Source organism: Rattus rattus, chromosome 2 (genome assembly GCF_011064425.1).
Source record: "Rattus rattus isolate New Zealand chromosome 2, Rrattus_CSIRO_v1, whole genome shotgun sequence".
Classification (NCBI taxonomy): domain Eukaryota; kingdom Metazoa; phylum Chordata; class Mammalia; order Rodentia; family Muridae; genus Rattus; species Rattus rattus.
In genome coordinates, this window is record NC_046155.1 from 183,732,028 (window position 1) to 183,752,235 (window position 20,208).

Consider the following 20,208-nt stretch of genomic DNA (forward strand, 5'->3'; position numbering starts at 1 on the left):
CTGGCTTAAAAAAAATTGTCAATGAAGTTATATTAAATCTAAAGCCAATGATGTCTAAACCTTGTGGGCTAAGTGTGGGCTAGCTTTAGACTAGCTGTGGCTAGCTTTGGGCTAGCTGTGGCTAGGTGTGGGCTAGCTGAGGCTAGTTGTGGGCTAGCTGCTCTCTATTCTCATTTGAGGCACCAGGATACACCGACAATTATGGACCCCTCCCTGGAACTCTAAGACAAAAGGAATTCTGTCTTATATAAATTGTTTTTGGTGGGAGTGTTTTATCATAGCAACAAAACTAACTCTCATTTCAGTTTCAGTTCTTTGAGCCATACACTCAACTTGGGTTCTGAGTCACCTAGAACATCTATTTCCCTTTGTCCCCCTAGAGCCTGTACCACCAAATATTCCCACCTGAGTTGACCAAGCTCCTAGTCTCTCCCTATCTCCCAGTAGTTATTATTTCCATTTTAAATTTTCCACCGTGGGCCTTCTAATCAGTAAAATATGATGTTCCATCATGTGGTTTTGATTTGCATTTCCAAAACCATCAGCGATACTGGATATCTCAATCATATCCTGTCTTGAAGAAGCATGTATTCACCCCCATAGCTGTGGATTACTCTGGTTCTATTTACTAGTATCGGGGCATGATGGGAGTTCTGTGTATGTCCTGAATTTCAGCTTCTCTTCAGATGCATTGTTTACACACAATTTCCCCGATACAGGCGGACAGGTCTTTCACAAGGTGCCAACCAGTTTGTCAACGTTTAATTTTGCTGCCTGTACTTTTGACGTCATAGCTGAGAAGTGATGGCCAGACCCAATGTCATGACTCTTCTCCATGTGCTGTTGTCAAGAGTTTTGTGTCCCATAATGGATTTTTGCACCACTATCAGTTAACTTTTGTATGTGGTGTTCGTTGGGTTATTGTCTAGTTCTAATCTTCTGCACATGGCCTTCCGGTCCTCCCAAGGTCAGTTGCAAAAGCTGACACCCTTCAGTCTGTTGGCTTTCCACACCCATGGAAAACCTTTGACTGAATGGATAGGACCCTAATTCTGGCCTCTCCTCTTTTTCATTGGTCTATATGTCTGGTCCATCAGTATCCTAGCCACACTGTTAAAGAAGTTTAAAGGGCTTCTCTGAAAAAAGTCAAGGTTTTTGCATTACGGATGTGAGCTGTGTAAGACAGTTGTGTTCATTTCGACACAACCTTCTTCATCGCTGCAGTATCGAACTGCTGTTGTCTTTGGCATCTTGATTCTTTAGTTAGAACTTGTCGAGCCTTGGCTACATCTGAAATTTTACATATTACCCTTCATGCCAATAGATGTGGGTGTGGGACACAAGTGCTTTTCTTTCCGGAAGCAAAAGTCAGTCACATTGCACAGGATGCTTATGGGTCTTAGAGCTTGTACTTTGTTTTTGCTGTCAGGAGGATGGGAAAAATCTCTTGCTCCTTACTCGGAAGAGCTGGCCTAAACACCCAATAGCAGACAGAGGATATGGAGGGATTGAAGGTGCTTGCTCTTTCCTCCCTGTCCAAGGTCATGCTTATAATTTCACGGCACCTGACAAAACTCTGACTCTTGCGGGCAAACACTCCCCCAACCATGAAAACCTTTCATCCTTTGGCTCAAACTCATATGTGCTGAGAAGTGAAGCAGCCCTTTATCTTGACCATGACAATGACTCTGAATCAGCCAGGGAAGCATGGCTGTGGCGGAAGGGTGGAGAAATGCAGGCACCTTGGCAGTTTGACTGGCTGGAGAAGATGTAGGCTGAGGGGAGGTGGCTGGCGTGCGCTTGTGGATATGACTCCATGACAAAGAAGCTAGGGAGCTTAAGGACACTCAGGTGTGGCCCCTGGATCCCTGGGCTCCCCGCATGCCAATCCCTCTGCTTGCTTGCATTTGTTGCATTGCTTAGTCTTCAACAGGCCTGGAGTATATGCTCTGCTGAGGCTTTACCAACTTTCTCCTTAGAGGAGTACACAGAGACCATGCTCTGAGAGTCCCAGTTCTGCCTGTATGACTACAGGGGAAAGAGGGGAGAGCCCAGAAGTCCGTGGACACCACATTGCCTCTGCCTCTTTCTGATACTGGCAGATCTTGAGACGTGCATGCTGGCATTCTGCTCATATCACTTGAGAAACAATAGTTAGGGACAAGGCAGTCACACGGGCAGGGGTTGCACATGTGACTTACAGGGAGGCTCTGACTAGGGTAGCGAGTGTCTGCGCATGGGAGGCATGCTGTCATGGTGGGAGCCACATAACACAGTCACATGGTAACTGGTAGACCCAGAGCCTAGAGGCCTTTGCATTCCACTATCAGGAGTCCATGAGCCTTCCATGACTGTCTTAGCAATCATGGTCAAGTCTGGGCTCCATTCCTGGCTTAGTCAGACTTTTGCTTGTGCAAAGGCAGTCAGGGTGTAGCCGGGTGCACACTCATTCCATCCAGGTGCTTCTCCTTTCTTTCTTCATGGACTCAGTTGAATTCACTCCCTTGTTTGTTCCCAAGATACCAAGTACATACCATAGCCCCAGCTCATCACAGATACAGGGATGAAGGAAGCGTGGGTGTGGAGTCCTGTTAGTGGACAAGGAAGTCTGGTCACCCCCATGAGGAGATGCAGCTGTGAAGGAGGTGGTAGCATTGGTGGATGAGAGACAAGGAAGTAGGAGGGGGAGAGAGGAAGAGGAAGGGAGGGGCGGAGAGAGGAAAGGAGGAGAGAAGGGAGGGGTGGAGAGGGGAGGTGACAATTGGTTGTGTACACAGGGTGTACAGGAGAATGGAAAGAAAGATCCTTCCACAGGCAAGCTGCCGTCATAGGCTGCAGTGGCCTTGGGCAGGGTCAAGCAGATAGCTAGGGACCTAGATTGTGCTTGGATGGGTTTGAGACACGACAACTTTGAAAGATCTTCAGGTAAGGAACTAGTGCTCATTGAGAGACAGTTCATGTCCTTGTAATCAAATCTTCAACATGGCCATGGCTCAGGTTGGTCACTCAGTTTCCACAGATGATCACCAAGACTGGAATGCGGACATCGCTATCCACAACACAGACACATAAAGGGTGGGACAAGGATGTCACCATTTACGTCTGATTCTAATCCTGCAGAACACAAGGCAGTCTTGGGACTATGCACTGGACCCATACTCTTCCTTATATATAATTAATCTCCCCAGTCCCAGGAAGAAAAAGTCTCTTGTGTGCAGAGGCAGAGAACACACAACTGATGGTTGCCTTTGGATGTCTAGCTTGCTTACAGTTTGATGTCCTTTTACAATGCAAGCTTTGCTCTTGGGCTACCACTGATACCATCCGCCTGGGGGCCAAGCATATTGCTGTATGCTCTTAGTGGGTCTTAAGTGTTTCACAAGTTAAAGATGGGAAAAAAAGAAGGCGAATAAAAAAAAGAATGACTTTAAAAGAAAACCAAATGAGAGGTCCATTGAAGAAATCTGGAACATTTAAGAGGACAGAGAAGAAAGTCTGTGACTCATAGACCAATTTCTCTGACAGGTTTTAGGTACTGTGAATTTTGCAATCTTTTATCTATGGACTCTGCGTGTGTGTGTGTGTGTGTATGTGTGTGTATGTGCCTGTATGTATGTGTGTTGTAAATATATGTGTATATGTATATGTGTTGTAAATATATGTGTATATGTATGTGTGTTTGTGTGCTGTGAATGTATGTGTGTATGTATGTTAATGTGTGTATTGTGCATATATGTGTATATGTATGCATGTATATATGTGTATATGTATATGTGTATATATGTGCCTGTATGTATGTGTATTATGTAGCTATGTGTGTGTTTTGAATATATGTGTGTATGTATGTATGTGTGTTTGTGTATGTTGTTCATGTATGTAAGTATATATGTGCCTGTATGTGTGTATGTGTAATAATCCATATAGTGATCAGAAAACTGGGATTCTATCCTAAATTTACACTTAAAAATACTGTTTGACGATGTAAGACAGAATTCAATGTTTTGCATGTCATGAATGAGTACACTTCCGATGTATGTAAATAGAATAGCTGTTACCATTACTACTTTTTACTTTATATTGGATCAAACCCAGGGCCTTGTGCATTCTGGGCAATCACTGCCTTTGAGCTGTCACAGCTTAATTATTGGAGACCTAGATTCCCTCAGTTTTGTTTTGCTATTTCGTTTAATATTTCAGTGGCTGACATTATACACATGTATTTCCATGCAGTTCTAAGTTTTACTTCGTGTACTTTGGAAGTGGAAATGCTGGGCGGAGAGATATCGGCATGGCGTTGGCTCCAGCATACACTGTAAATCAGCCTTGGTTTCTGTATTGTCAAACACTGGGGCTCAGGAGCAAGTCACAACTGAGCATTCGGAACCAGAAAGTTTGTTTTCCTTGGTTTCTGGTCTGAACATCTGCGTTCATTACAGACTTCAGTGTGTGATGATGGTGCTGACTGCAAACCTTTAACCGAAGCTGAGCTAAGTTAGAATACTTCTGAGTCCCAATTAAGGCTGGTTAGCTTAAAATCTGCAGTATGTGTGGCTTCGTTTCCCTGTGGGCCTGCACTTTTCAAGCCTTGGTGTCAATGAGGAACAGATGGGCTCAGATGCAGGAGGAAGCCTTCCTGGAGAAGCTGGTGCCCACTGCTCCATAGAAATCCACTGTGGGTCGGACATTTGAGGTCATTCTCCACAGCCCCGTGCTGGGATGGCTGCTCTCTCTGACTTCACTCCCTTCTCTTCCCATCATTCTGTGGAAACGTGTCTGGAGCTGAAGCACTAAAGGTGTGTGGAGGAACTCAATTCCCTTGATGTTCTGAGAGAACTGAGAGCACTTGCAGCACCTTGTGAGTGAAAGACAGAGTCCTGGCTCTTTGCTCAAGTCCTGGCTCAAGTCCTAAGAATAAGTAACAGGTGTACCTCTCACCTCGTTCTGTGAGCACTAGCTGCGGTCTGTTAGGAGAGCAGCGTGGTTGGAGTAGGAGTGGTGTGTGTGTGTGTGTGTGTGTGTGTGTGTGTGTGTGTGTGTGCATGTTCGTGCGTGCATGCATACATGTGAAAGAGTTGTACGCAGAAGTGTGTAACGTGAGTGTATGTCTTTGTGTATGTCACTGTGTGAGAGCTCACGTATGTATGGGAATTGGTTGAATCTGTGGCCATATGTGCATGCATGCGTATGAGTGTGTGACAGCATCATATGCATGAGTGTGTGTGAGTATGCAAGTCAATGTGTCATGGGATTTGTGTATATGTGTGTGTGTGTGTGTGTGTGTGTGTGTGTGTGTGTGGCTTTCTATCTGGTTGCTTCTTGGTGTTGTCCATGGGAAAAGGAACAACTGTGGTGTGTGGTCCAGCTGTTCCCTTATCTCTCACGGGAGAGCAAGGGCCCTGAACTGCAGTGTCTGCTCTTAGCTGGTCCTGCCTTAGAGAGCATGGTTCTGCTACTTGTTAGTGATTTAAGATGCAATATTTGAGTTATATTTATTAGACATGGCAAGGCTATGTGTTGATGCATTTAATATATCTATTATAATACATTTAAAAGGCACTTCTGCATAGATAATAAAGAAAGATGCTGTGGTCTGGAGATGTAGGCAGGGGAACCCTAGGTCCCCCTCCACCTAGACATCAACCACCCTGCCAGAGTCTGTCCTGGACCTTGTATTTTGCCTGAGGGCTGGGACTCAGGGGAAGGTTTCCACAGTGACGTGTAGTTTAGGTTGATTCGAACTCTCAGCATAGGAGCCTCCTCACCAATCCTCCCAACTCTCAGTGGTAGATTCGAGATACTACAACAGATACTTGACACAAAGCCATCTCGCAACAAAAGAGAAGAGGAAACAACAGAAAATGGGGAGACTTCCAAACAAACAAAAATTACTAGACATTCAAGGGAAGGTTGCAGGGAGAAAGAACCTGAGGAAAAACTGGCATTATTTGGTAGTAGAGATGCACTACAAGGACGTAAGACAGCATCTTAAAGATGCTCAGGAAACTGAAGGAAGGTGTCAAGGAAGTCATGAAAATAATGTGCGAACAAAACAAAAATATCACCAGAGAGAAGAAGCCTTACGAAAGACTGGAGCTTAACAATAACAGACATGGAGAACTTGCTAGAGGGTTTTGCTAGCAAGGGTGGGGGCAGAGGGAGAGATGGAGGGAAGGAGAGAAAGAGAGAGATAGAGACAGACACAGGGAGAGAGACACAAAGAGAGACAGAGACAGACAGACACACCCAGAGAGAGACAGAGAGACAGAAACAGGGAGAGGGACACAAAGAGACAGAGACAGAGAGACAGACATATAGAGACAGAAAGACAGGCAGACAGAGAGAGAGAGGCCGAGAGAGACAGGGGAGAGACAGGGAGAGAGACAGAGACTCAGAAAGAGGGACAGAGACAGAGAGAGACAGATAGACAGAGACAGGGAGAGAGACAGGCAGACAGACACATACAGAAAGAGAGAATGAGAGCGAGAGCAAGAGAGGGAGAGAGACAGAGAGAGAGCAAGAGCAAGAGAGTGAGAGATAGAGGGAGAGAGAGAGAGAAAGAGAGAGAGAGAGAGGAGAAAGAGAGAGAAATTGATCTTTGCCCATCATTGTTTCTGTTCCGACATGGTGTCTGGGAGCGAGAAGAGGTTCTGTATCTCCTGAACCAATTTAGTGAATGAGTCCATAGACTCAGCATCTTTTTCAACATCATTGAAAAAAATAACCAAATGGCAGAACCAGGATTAAAATAACACCACATTCAAAGCAGCATGGTGCTCACCAAAAGACGTCACGGACCCAGTGTGTGACTTCCTTCCGCTCAGGCTCCTTCTTACTCCATGGAAACTGATGTCCAACTTTTGTGAGAGATCCACATGTTTCTTCGTGTGGCTGAGCAGGAGAATGGCAATTAAGAGGACTCATTTACCACCTCTTCACAGAATAAGCAGTGGTCCTTTCTCTGGGCTAGAAAGGCTGTCTTGTTGGAGATTTAGCCCCGGGAGGGCTGTGATTTATCCTAGGAACTTAAGAGCTGGCTCTGGTTGCTTTCCTTCCCTAAGCTAATGCTTGCTGTGTGCACTTCCAAACCCACTATGACTCACCAGCGGCTTGGTGATGGTGCTAGAGGCTGGGGACACCATCTGTCTCTCTACTTAGTGTGTTCAGATTCTGCTGGTTCTTCAAAGGCCAGTGCCAACTCTGCTTTCCAAGCCATATCCTGTAGCATCGTTAGAGGGAGGGCTGGGGTAGGACCTCAGCTCACTGCCCTGACTTCTAGCGACGAGTCCTCTGTAGGGTAACGGTCTTCCTGCACTGGGCTGTTGCAGCCTCCAGTGACTCATCTCTGTCAGCCAGGGACCAGAAGATGGTGCAAGATGGTTGGTGACTTCCCTTTGGTTTAACCTCTTAAGAACAACTCATAAATGTCCTGGGCTGACTAGGGAGACAGCTGATAAAAAGTCTCTGTGCAAGTTCTAATACCCTAGATCCCCTTGTCCACCTGCTGCGTCTCCCGTCTTCCATTTGCCTGAGGTCTGAACTTGTTTGTGGTAAGAGAGGAACCCCTACGCCAGGACCCGTGACCTCCATGTGCCTTAACACTGTCCCGTGATTATGATGATTTTGTTCTGAAGCGCCAGATGCTCGTGGTCCTCCCAGTACCGGCTTCCCACAGATATTGGTTGGTGGTGAGTCACAGTGATTTTCGAAGTATTCACAACCATCACTGACTTTGGAAAGGGAGACAATGTGAGCCAACTCTGAAATTCACAGGACAAAGCACGGCCCCCTCCAGAGCTAATTCTACAAAGGCATTTTTCCCTGACTTCTAGCGACGAGCCTTCTAGCCTCACTGCACGGCTTGCTGCCAACTTCTACGAAGAAGTAGCGATGAAAAGATGTGGCCCAGATCCTTCGTGTAAGGACACCAGGTGGCTGAGCTTGTTGTGGTTTCTAATAACAAGGGCCAGGAGCCAGGAGAGAGCAGGAAGGTGAGATGGATGTGGTGTGGACCCCTGCAGGAGGATCTATTCCTGACATTCGTTCCCTACCTCCTGGCTCTGCTGGTGAGTCCTGTCCTGAACAATTAAAGGTTGTTTTTCAAGGGAGAATTTCCCATGACAGCAAAAGTGCAGTTCTGCCTTTCAAAACCATAAAGTTGAGGGGATTAAATGGGACTTTCCACTTCTCATTGTTTCTAGCACATCCTTAGCTCAACCTCCACAGATGCACAGACACACAGACACACATGCACACACACACATGCACACACTCACATGTATTTGCACACACATACACACACAAGCACACACACACATGCATGCACACATAAACATGCATGCATACATACACACACAGGGAGAAATTGTATGTACATACAGGCACATACACATAGGCCTGTGTACATAGCGCAGATGCAGACACAGCAGACACATAAAACATTTGCATGCACAGAAACATGAGCTTATTGTCAGCGTATGCAACCTCGCTTTAGTCTTTGGTAGCCTTTTGTTCCCCTTGTGTTTTAGAAGCAAGGTGCAGTCACAGACAGCAAGAAAGACCTGCCACCCACGTTGTCCCATGCCCTGCACTAAGGGTATGAGTGGGTCCAATTTGCAGAGCTGTGTTTAACCTAGTTCCTAACCCCTAACCCCTGTCCCCTGCCCCTCAACTCCTGACCCCAGACCCCTAACCCCTAACCCCTGATCTGTACTCAGGCAAGCTCCTCTCATAGAAGGTGGGACTCAGTGGTCTCTCAGCACCCTGGTGATACCTTGTAGCAGAAAAGTGGGGCAGTGTCATTGTTTGTGACCAAACACCAAGTTGGAATTACTGCTGAATGAGGCAGATGTGTTGCAGTTTTTTTTTTATTGGAAGTGGGGGGGGGGCAGAGACCTAAGAGATGGAGATAGTCAGAGAGACAGTCTCATGGGACACCATGTAGACAGAGGCAAGACAAAGATGCATTTTCTAAGCTGTCTCAGAGTCACCCCACCGAACAGTGTTTTTTCTTCTGAGCAAGACGCCCCCGTTCTCTGGCCTTGGTGTTAGATCATACGGACAGAGAAAGATGGCCCAGACCGCACTGACACACATTCTTGGTCAATGATCTGCTAAGGGCAGGTCTCTAAAACCAAAGGAAAACTTCCTGCCCAGGAAACATAGAGAGGCCACCATACCATTGAGATGGACACCGTTGTCACGAGGGTTGGCTGCCACAGTCATGATGCAAATTAATCGAACCTGATTCATGTATGAACCTGTACTAATAAAACATTACTTGGGAAGTCATTCCACTTGAGCACCTTGCCCCGCATCTCTGTGCACCTTTCAGCCCTCTTGGCTGCTGCGGCCATTTTCGGTGGCTTTTCTCATTTGTTGCCTGTTGAGAACTTCTGAGATGGACCCCCCCACCCCTGTGGCCTGACATTCTTGCAGTTTCTGCATGGCCCACATCGTGGGCTCGGCAACTTGAAGATATTACTAACGAGTCGTCCAGATGTCATCAAATGGCCCTTAATTAAAGTCACGTCTGTCTGTCTCCATTGTAAACCCTGTTGTTTTCTTGGCTTGACATGCATGACTCCGGGCACACTGGTCTAGATTTTGGAAAATTGTTATAGTGATGTGACACATAAAGAGGGGCTTTCCCCTTTGTCCCTGAGCAAGTGATTTAGAGGGGGAGCCAGGCAACTTGGTAGATGGGTGCAAACAAATTTGGCATTCTCTTTTCCTAAAGGTGGGAGCAAGCCTAGGCTGGAAGCTAGATCTAAGTACCACGAAGCTGTAGGAGGCCAAGAAACTGCTAGGGTACTGATGTCTTCCTGCCCTGGCTTCTCCAGAACTAGGAGGGCGAGACGTAGCTTCAGCCAGAATAGGCTTAGTTGCCCCCAGCCTCATGCCACCCAGCTGGTTAACTCTGGGGAGGCGAGCTGAATGGAGCTTTGTCTTAGTTTAAAAGCAACTTGGGAAGGAAAGGATTTATTAAATCCATCAGCAAGGGAATGCAGGGCAGGAACTCAAGACAGGGACCCAGAGGCAAGCAGAGCCACGGAGGTTGAAGCTGTGAAAGCTGGCTTGCTTCGCGTGAGGAAGGCAGACTGCTTTCTTATAAGACTCAGGCCCACCTTCCCAAGAGGGGCACCTCCGCACTGGGCTGGGCAGACCCACATTAATTATTATAGAAGAAAAATGCTCCCAAGGGTCTTGTGTACAGGCCAATTCTACAGAGGCATTTTCTCGGTTGACTCTATTCCTAGATGACTCTAGTTTGTGTCAAGTTCACCACTACCGCCACCCCCATGAAACTAAAATTAATTGGCATGAGCCTCTTTCTTCTCCTGCACCTGCACCCTCCACAGGTACATGTCCCCTTCGTGAAGAGGCCTTCTCACCGTCTTTCGTGGGAAAGTGCAGTGGCTGGATGCTGTGATGAACTTTCTCCCATCATCCCAGGTGGAAGCCAGGTTTCGTGTCAGCTGAATGTCCTGGCAACAGTCAGTTAGGACTCGTGCTCCTTGTCACAGGGTACCTGAGCTGAGGCAGGGATTTCTGTGTATCTGATGGGCAGAGAAGAGGGCTCATGTGTTAGAGCAAGACTTATGGATTCTGTCTCCTCAGCTCTTTCCCGATGGCAGTACGTGGCTAGAGATATTACCTGGGAAGCCCGTGGCAGCCAGTTTGAGAACTTCCAACCTATACTTCATTTGATACTGAAGGATGAGAGCATCCTGGGGTCTCATCCACAGCCTCCCCCAATCCTGTAAGAACCTGAATGTTCTGTCTGCGTTTAACGTCTAAGTCTGTACTGTGTAGGAAATAGACGCAATTCATTGAGGTCCTCATGGAAGACTCACTACATGGTCAGAGTTCTCTGCCTGGCAGTGACCTGACAAACATTTTGGGAAACTGCTGTTAAAAAGAGCTGAGCTTCCTCCTGGGACATACCCCATACTCTTCCCAACTCCAACTTGTTCCCATAGCCCCTCGGCCACAGTTTCATGGATGTTTCATCACTAGGCTTCCTGACCTCGATTCTCTAGGTCTTGTTATCTTTGCCTCCCTTGGGTTAGTGTCAGCCAATGAGCACTTGACTTGATGGGCTCCGCTGGAGGTGGGGAGGTAGCCTTCTGAGAGACACCTCTCTCAGAGCCATCCTCTCTGAGCCTCTGCACGGAACCTCTCCCTAGGAACCCCCTTTTCTGAGCGTCTTCCTTCCAGCCACCCGTGAGAGTCCCCTGTCCACTCTGCCTCTCTCATTTAAGCACCTCTGAAGTTCCTGGAAATCCCTTCTTCCTTCCCCACAAGCCCCAGAATCTCTTCTTCCTGTAATTAAAACATTTCCTTCTCTACAACCAAAACAGTGAATTTCAAGATAATTTCTGTGAAAATTGCTCTTCCCTCTGCAGCCTTGACTCGTTTAACTTGTCGTATGCTACAGAATTCATTTTCGCTTGTCTGTCTTATTTTAAACCATTCCTTTTGTCAGGAAAACCTCAGGTTTAGGGAGCTAGTTTATAGAAGTAATCACCCTTCAGCCCTGGTTTCTAGGTAAGGAAAGACTTGCCTCTGACAGAGGGTAGACTGTTTCATGACTTCTTCGATCAGAACTGCAGCATCTGCCCCAGGGGACCACCAGCAACTCAAAGTGCATCTGGGGCAGTGGGCAGTGGGATTTCTAATTTTATTTCATTGCAATTAGTTTAACTGTAGAAGCTGCACATGTGGGTGGTTTCTTATTGGACTGCAGGTCCTGGAAGAAAATGTATTTGGGATACTATGGATTCTGTTGAATCACAAACAGGCCTGAAGGAAACCCCACTGTTGACAGTTTTTTGTGGATCCCAGGCCCTATTATGAGCTGAATATCCAGCATGGTAGCACCCGAGAGAAGGTGCCTGAGGCCCACTTGGGAGGTGTCAGCTGAAGAACTACAGGCCAATGTCTGGCGCTCTGTGCTCAGCACCAGGCCCTATCTCCTAGATTGCAGATAGCACAGGGGCATTCGGGAGGGAGGTAGCTGTACCAGAGGTGCAGAGATGCTTTCTCTCCAGGACTTCGTGACCTGGTCATCTATCTCGCAGTGTAAACAAAACTAAAAATATTTCAAGAATTCCTTCCCATGTGTGAAGCAAGGTGAGGGAGAATGGAGGTGCTGGCTGAGGAAGCTTCCCAGGCAGGGCTTTGAATCATTCCCAGACTCTAGGCCTTTTCTCTCTATCCTGCCGTGGGTTCCTTCCTGTGTCATTCCTGAGCAAGGAGGACTTACCTTCTTGGAAGAGGAAGACCCAGCATGGCCCCCTGGCAAGAGCTGCTGAGATGAAGGGAAGAAGCTGGTTCAGCATTGGGTTTGACCCTGTTGACCATCTGAGTGAGCACTGGGAATGGCTATCTACTGGTGGCCTGTGAGTTTCTCCTGGTTCCAATTAAGCCCTGGGCCTCTATCCCCACCGTCATTGCCCCATAGGGAACACTTGACCCTTGAGCATTCTGCAAAATGGCTTTTCCTTTCTGCTCCCTGGCAAAGGTTCAGCTTCTTCTCATAGGTTCTGTGCACAGGGGTGAGGAAGGAGAGGCGCTGTTTGATTAAAACCCCATTCCCACCCATGGCTCCTTGCAAAGTCTGGCCATCGGGCATTTCCCTCTATTGTGATGTAACCAGAAGTTTTAGGGCAAAAGCCCTGGTTCCAGCATCCCCGACAGGTTGGGCTTGGTCACCCATCTCAACATGCCAATGGAAGAACGAGAGACTTCCTTAGTATGGACACACAGAGTAGATGGAGGGTTCACTGACCCCAAGTTCACCTTTACGGTACTGACATGAGATTTTAGTTTAAATAGAGTCAGAACCAGAGGAAGTGGATTGGGTAAGCACAATTAACTATCCCTGGTCAATGTGTGGTTCTGTCTGATGTTAGTCCCTCATTGTCTTGGCTCTTCCCAGCCCTGCAAGGTAGCCTGAAAGAATCTTTATTGCTAGAATGAACAAGGTGGTTCTTAGGATATGAGCATGCCTGCTCCAGGTAAGGCCTTTTCTGATCTGATGGATAATTACTAGTGATGGATGTGTGTATGTGTGTGTGTGTGTGTGTGTGTGTGTGTGTGTGTGTGTGTGTGTGTGTGTGATCTTCAACAGCACACGGGGCTGGATGGGCCAAGCAGTGGACATTGATTGGCCTCCACTCAGAGGTCAAAGAGCCTTTGATCCGGTTCATATCATAGTTCTTTAATATATAAAGATGGTGGGGGATGGAGAAATGACTGAGTGGGTAAGAGCACTGGCTGGTCTTCCAGAGGACTCTAATTCAATTCCCAGCACTCACACTTGTCTGTAACTCCAGTTCCAGGAGATCTGACAACCTCCAACAGCCCAATGTGCAGGCTGTGTCAAATAAAAATAAATTGTGAAATATAAATGGTGGTTTAGGCCCTCGTGAGACCTCATGGCTGTCATCCTTTTTGGGATAGTCTCTCTCACCTGGCAGGAGAGGGTGGGGATTTTTCCTGAGCTAAGGCTTCTTGCAAAGACAGGCTCCTCTGTTTCCTATTTGGTCCCATGATCCTGGCCCTTGCTAGAATGACTTCAGTGTATAATATTAGATCCTCACTGGGGTTTGACTCTGGGCAGTCCCATCTCCCTATATGCTCTGTTCCCAGATATCCAGATTAGTCTCGTGCTCTGTAGTGTATACTTTAGTGCAATTGGCTAAGGAGGCTTTGAAACGAGCGGTAGAACCAGAGCAAGAAACTGCATCACTTCATCAGGTACATACTTTGATTGATTCCAAAAAATCTGGGACAGCATGGAGAACAGTGTCTATCTACTGGAGGTGATAGTTGAACGGCTCCAGAAAGCAGCGAAACCATCAGGAGGTTTATGGAGACAGAGTCTGTAGTCCAGACTGACCTTGAACTCCCTGTGTGGTGGGAGATGTCCTTATTTCTTACTGTCCCACCTCTACTTCCTGAGTGTTTAATACAGGCATACACAATTATATCTGGTTTTATATGACACTAGGGATCAACCAGGGCTCTGTGCCTGCTATACAATTACATTAGCAACTGTGCTACATTCCCAATCCCAAATTGGACTATATCCTAAAGGCCCAACTGTGGCATTAGCAGATTAACTCAGGTGCCTCTGAGAGAACTGTTTCCTAAGGTACAGCCTGGGGTTCCCACCCACAGGATATTCAATCACAGGTGAGCACTCCTGATATTCTACCCTGTCTTTGGGACCAGAGGTGGGGTGTTGGTGAGCTATGATCCTACAATCTGAGCCTCAGGTACTGATGCCACCACCTCTCTCTGTGCATTTGGTGCCTAAGAAAAGGCTAGGAAAGGATAATTTTATCCTGGAGCCCTTATCAGTCTCTCTATTCTTGGAAAATTGTTTCCCCAAGTTTGCTTTTGATTTGGCTAAGCATTAGGGTTCCTCTGATCCTCGGAGCGCCTGAGAAGCACTGCATGCAACATGGTGTAAAGCAAAGGGCTAGACTTCATGCTGGGTATACAGCATTGCACAGACTTGCAAGCATATGTTGCCTCTTGAACTCACATGTACATGTACTGTTTGTATATTTCTATGGTTCAGGTTCTCATGAGAATGGTCTTTGAACACATACAGACATATACATATGTACATACATGTACTCAATACAACATGTGCACACACATATACATATGTACACATATATGTACACACATATACACATATACATATGTACATATATACACATATACATATATACAAATGTAAATATATGTACACACATATACACATGTACATATATGTACACACATACACATATGCATATGTAGATATATATGTACACACATACACACATGTATGAACACACACACACACACATTTCCTGTATAACACCTCCTAGGACCTCAGGGTTTGATTTTTTTGGCAGCAGACTTCTGAGTCTGAGGATGACTGTACTTGCCCTCTGTGAAATCTCAGAAGCATGGCGATTGGCTACCCCATTGCCTCTTTTGCAAGGTAGGCTACTGGTAGCATTTCATGAGAAGGATCTGAGTGAAAGGAAATGATGCTTGCAGCAAGCAAGACTTCCAGTACCTTCCAAAGCTTGGCTCACCACTGTAACAACAAGCGTGTTCAAGCTTTAAGCAAGGAGACAGTCTGAGAAATGAAGTCTGGTAAGGCTCGGCTAAAAAGGAGAAGACAGAAATGAGGGACAGACGGTGCGAGGAGCCACAGGTTCCTCTCAGAGTTGCTGGCTGTCCAGTGTTCTGTGAGCTCTGGGTGTCATCACGGAAGCCTGCAGCATTCTCTCAACCTCCTCCTCTTGCCCTTCCATTTCCCCCTCCCTCACTGACATGGCTTTTCAGGCAATAAACCGGTACTGAGCACCAACATGAGGCCAGTCCTGCGTGAGGCACTGAGGGCGTGTAAATGGGTAAGAGCCGTCTCCCAGTGTTTCCCAATCACAGGGTTCCAACCTGACTGCTGAGGGTTCACTGAAGGTTCTTCCACATCCCAAGGCTGTGCGGTGGCCCAGATCCATGACCTAGAATGGAGTTGTTAATGCCTTATTGGCACTTTCTTGCTCCCCCCTGGGGTCTTGGATAGGAAACTGTTTCTTGTTTGTCGATGAGGACAGTGCCAACGGACCATGGAACTTTCCACAAACACTTTAGAGTGAAGAGGCCTCAGACAGAGCGTGTCTGTCTGAAGCCCAGCCCTGCCTCAGGACCGCACAGTGAGTTTGCAGACACATCATGTCTGACCCGAAAGACTAATGACCGACTGCCGAGGAGGGCAATTCCCTTATTGCCACGGGTAACTCTTGTACTGAAGTAACAGCAGCCATACGGTATCTTATTAGGAAGAATCTAGGGTGAGGAAGTTCCCACTGACTCTTCCAAACACAAACCGTAGCAGCGGATGATGGGCTGACAATAAGCAAAAGCACCCACTTCCATCACTGAGAGAAGGAGGAGGAGGCAAGGAAGAGAAAGAGATAAGAGGACACGTTCAGGGGCACGAGAAAGGGAGATACAGGGAAGACGGGCACCCTGACCCACACTAGTTCAGCTGTGGATTCCTGACCACACACAAGAAGCTGAGGAAATTAGAGGACATGTCAGGTCATAGGACCCAAAATGGACATGTCTAATGTGTTTATAAATATGTGAACGAAGTTTTATGTCTACTAAATCAAATAATAAAACAGGGAGGGAGGGGGAAATGGAGGGAGGAAGGAGGGGGAGAGGTGGAAGGGAGATGTTCAAGGGCACCAGAAGGAGAGATACAGAGGAAGAAGGGCACCTTGACCCACACTGAGTTCAGCTGTGGATTCCTGACCACACACTCAAGAAACTGAGAAAATTAGAGGACATGTCAGGTCGTAGGACCCAAAATGGACACATCAAATGTGTTTATAAATATGTGAATAAGGTTTTATGTGCACTAAATTAAATAATCAAACAGGGGAGGAAGAGGGAGGAGAGAGGGAGGGAGAGAGAAAGAGAGAGAGAACAGATAGGACAGAGCAGAGAGAACATACACACAGAGAACATTATATGTATATATACATATATACATATATACATATATATACACACATACACATATATACATATATATACATACATATATATATATGAGAGAGAGAGAACAGATAGAACAGACAGAGCAGAGAGAACACACACAGAGAACATTATATATATATCTACACACACACATATATATACATATATATATATATATGAGAGAGAGAACAGATAGAACAGACAGAGCAGAGAGAACACACACAGAGAACATTATATATATATATACACACACATATATATACATATATATATATATGAGAGAGAGAGAGAGAGAGAGAGAGAGAGAGAGAGAGAGAGAGAGAATATAGATATGTGGATGGCCTGCTTGTTTGTGTTAGATGTCTCCTGCTCTGTCTAGGATTCCAGTTCAGAGATCTTCAGCAATGTGGTGGAGTTGGGGTTATGTGCATGTGCATTTCAGTGGTCTACCTTTACTCCTCATGCAAGGTGACATTTTTTCCCACCTTAGGGAAAGTGACCTCTAGCCCTAGCCTCCCCCTGTCTACCTGACTCCAAATGTCCCCTAAATGACTCCAGTCACCCTGAGACAAAGCCAAGCTTCTGTTTTCCTTTTCCTGAGTCTTCCTATGTCTTTCTAATACTTTATTAAAGACTTACCATCCCCCTTTAACCTAATCTAGCTCTTTTCCTTCACACTCTCAATGTTTCACTTGGAGATAATCACATGTGGGAGGTGGGCCTGGAGCTCACGTAGTGTAAGTGATATTTTCGGAGAAGCCACAGTGGACTCGTGCACATTAAAATGATAGACTCTAGGTATGTGATTGGTAGGGATCACTGCCAGTGACTTACTTCTTCATGTCTGGCCAAGATATTTTCCAAATATGATCTCGTTTTATATTCATGGTGATCCTACAGAATGAGTGTTGTTTTATCGTCTCCATTTCACACATGAGGAGTCTGTGAGTGCCCAAAGCGTTATGTAGTGCCCCATCTCTGATGCTAACAGCCATCCTTATTTTAGGCACCGAGTCCCGGTCCAGCTGTCTCCTTATGTCTGCCCTGGCTTCCCAGGTGTCTTCCTGGTCCTCAGATTTCACCCAGAACTGTAACTCATGACAAAGTGTCTCTCGTTCAACAGTTTCCCTTAGTTTCAAAGGTCTACAAACATAACTCAGAGTCAGTGAGGCGTGAAGGCCTTCTCACACCAGCTATCTTGCTGAGGCATCGAACCGAGGTCCTGAACTTGAAGGCTTCAATTTCTACAGCTCGGCCCAGGGTTGACACCCCAGAGCCACCATGTTCATAGATGAGGGAGTAAGGAAAGTCTGTGTCACCATCCTCCCAGGGACCATGTCTCCTGGTGACAGTGTGTAACCAACCTAAGGCTACAATAGTTAGAAGCAGCATCTGTTGAGATGTCCAAAACCTTCTTAAGGCTTGGGGTACAGCTTTGTCTATAAACTCCGGGCTGCTGAGTGGAGCTGAGCTCCAGGACGGTGTTCTCCCCTCACCCCAGAACATTTGGTATTTTCTCAAAGTGGCCAGCGTTGTCTTCCCATCAGGGAACATGACTGATGAGGCCCATCTAAGGCTATGTGTCTAAATGAAAGATGGACCTTGGTCTCATAGATGAGACGCTGCATCATGCGAGGCACTCAACCAGAGAAATGGCCATGTTCAGCCTGCTCTTCTAGCTGGCCTGTTGTATGACTAGACAGGACAAGGTCTGGCACATAAGGAATAGGCAGAAAGGTGGAGGTTGGTCAGGATCCCGATCCCTTGTCCAAGGTGAATGGGCAGAGTCAGAGGGGTCTACGTTGAGATTCCCTAGGAGTTATCGCAAACCCAAGGGCATAAGAGAGGAAAAGAAAGACCAAAAGCCCAGGCAGTGTGTTCTTGGGAACTACACCATGCAAATCCACTATGGTTCCTACAGAGAGGGTCTCAGTTCTCAGTGAGAACTTGTGAGGAAGTGCGACCTTTAGAACCTACTCTTTCTGCAGAGGGAAGATGTGTCGTAAGAGGAGTTCAAGGCGTTTCACAGGGATGCATCAGCCTCTCAATTTTGGGACCAAGCAATTCATTTAGCGAATATTTCAATGCTTGTTGAAAAACAAGAACTTTCAAAGCGTAAGGTTAAAAATCACAAATGAAGTAGTGTACCCCAGTAATCTGAGAACTTGGAAGGTGAGGGTAGGGGAATTAGGAGTTCAAAGCCATCCTTGACTCCATAGCAAGTTTGAGGCCACCCTGGGCTTACAGAACACCATGTCTCAAGAAAATCAAAAAGACAAAAGAAAAACCAGTAACCTATTTACGTAAGGGATACACAAATGTATTCTGACAACAGAGCCATTTTATAAAAAAAAGGCTGACCTGCCAGTTCCTGAAGGGCATAAACATTGACTTCCAGGGGTATGAGAAGACATTGACCTTGAGTGAACTGGTAAAGAAAGGGGCTATAGAGAGGAACAGCAGCAGCAGCAGTGGCGGCAACAACAACCACAACAGACACGATGCCACCTGTAGAACTTTATGAGGATGGCAGAGTAGGCGAGCCCCTTCCTCAGGTTTCTAAGGGGAAGGTGAGTGGGGGAGTTCCTTCCACTTACAAAGAGCTGCATTTGTCTTCCCATCAGACCTTAGATACGGACTTGTGGTCAGCTATTATCACCTTGTGAAATGGATGTCGAACTAGTTGGAAAGCGATTCCCTTGGCGCTTCTGTGAGATGTGAGCGTGGAGTGGCCGTGTTTCTTCGGAGTCTGTTCTCTGTCTGCTCTGTGCTCCTGTCTCCTCAATGTGAGTTCTTTAAACATCTCTCACTTCTCTTTCTTCTCCAAGTTCTTGAGAGTCGATCAAGACAAAGACAGAGACTGCAGCCTGGACTGCCCCAGCTCCCCTCAGAAACCACTCTGTGCTTCAGATGGGAGGACCTTCCTGTCGCGATGTGAGTTCCAGCGGGCCAAGTGCAAAGATCCCCAGCTGGAGATTGCCCACCGTGGGAACTGCAAAGGTGAGCTGCAGAGGCCATGGCCGGAAGATGGTGCCTATGTGGCAAGGGCATAGACAATTTACTTTCAAACCTAGCAGCTTGAAACCTTCTGAATGGGCAATTATTTCTCAGAGTGTGTGAAGAGTCATTTTTATGAATCTTAAAGTAATACTTTTTGAGACAGTGTTTGATGTAGACTAGGTTAGCCAGGAACTTACTATGTAGCAAAGGCTGGCCTTGAACTTCTGATCTTTGTGCTTCCACTTCCAGAGTGCTGGGATTAAGGATGGGAACAAGCACTTGGGGTTTATGGTCAGCTGGGGACTGAATCCAGGGCCCCTTGCATGCTAGGCAAGAAACTTTACCAACTGAACCGTCTAGCTGCAAAGCAGTCATTTTTACAAATTTCCTGATTTCCCCAAAGTGTTTCGTGTTGTCATAAAACAAATTTATCATAAGCACTTCAGGGTTGTTTGTTTGTTTTTGCCTCCAAGTGCTCTAAAATGATTATCAGCTTCTCTCTCTCTCTCTTTTTTTTTTTCCTGTGAGTGAGGTCAGTTTGATGTGGACGTTACCCTTGGACTTAATCAGTCTTCAGATTAGCAACTAGATCCAGAGTTACAGCTTAGAGCAAGCCTGGAAGAGCCTCGCACAGTAATGAAGGGTTCAGTT

General features: G+C 46.5%; 1 protein-coding gene across 2 annotated transcripts in view; it reads left to right on the forward strand.

The window, feature by feature from the left end:
- Smoc2 (SPARC related modular calcium binding 2) overlaps window positions 1–20,208 on the forward strand; it is a 129,083-nt gene that overhangs the window by 24,136 nt on the left and 84,739 nt on the right. For both annotated transcript variants that reach the window (XM_032894654.1, XM_032894655.1), the window contains exon 2: window positions 19,386–19,557. In XM_032894654.1, the coding sequence (XP_032750545.1) occupies window positions 19,386–19,557 (172 nt within the window). The remainder of the gene's footprint in view (window positions 1–19,385; window positions 19,558–20,208) is intronic.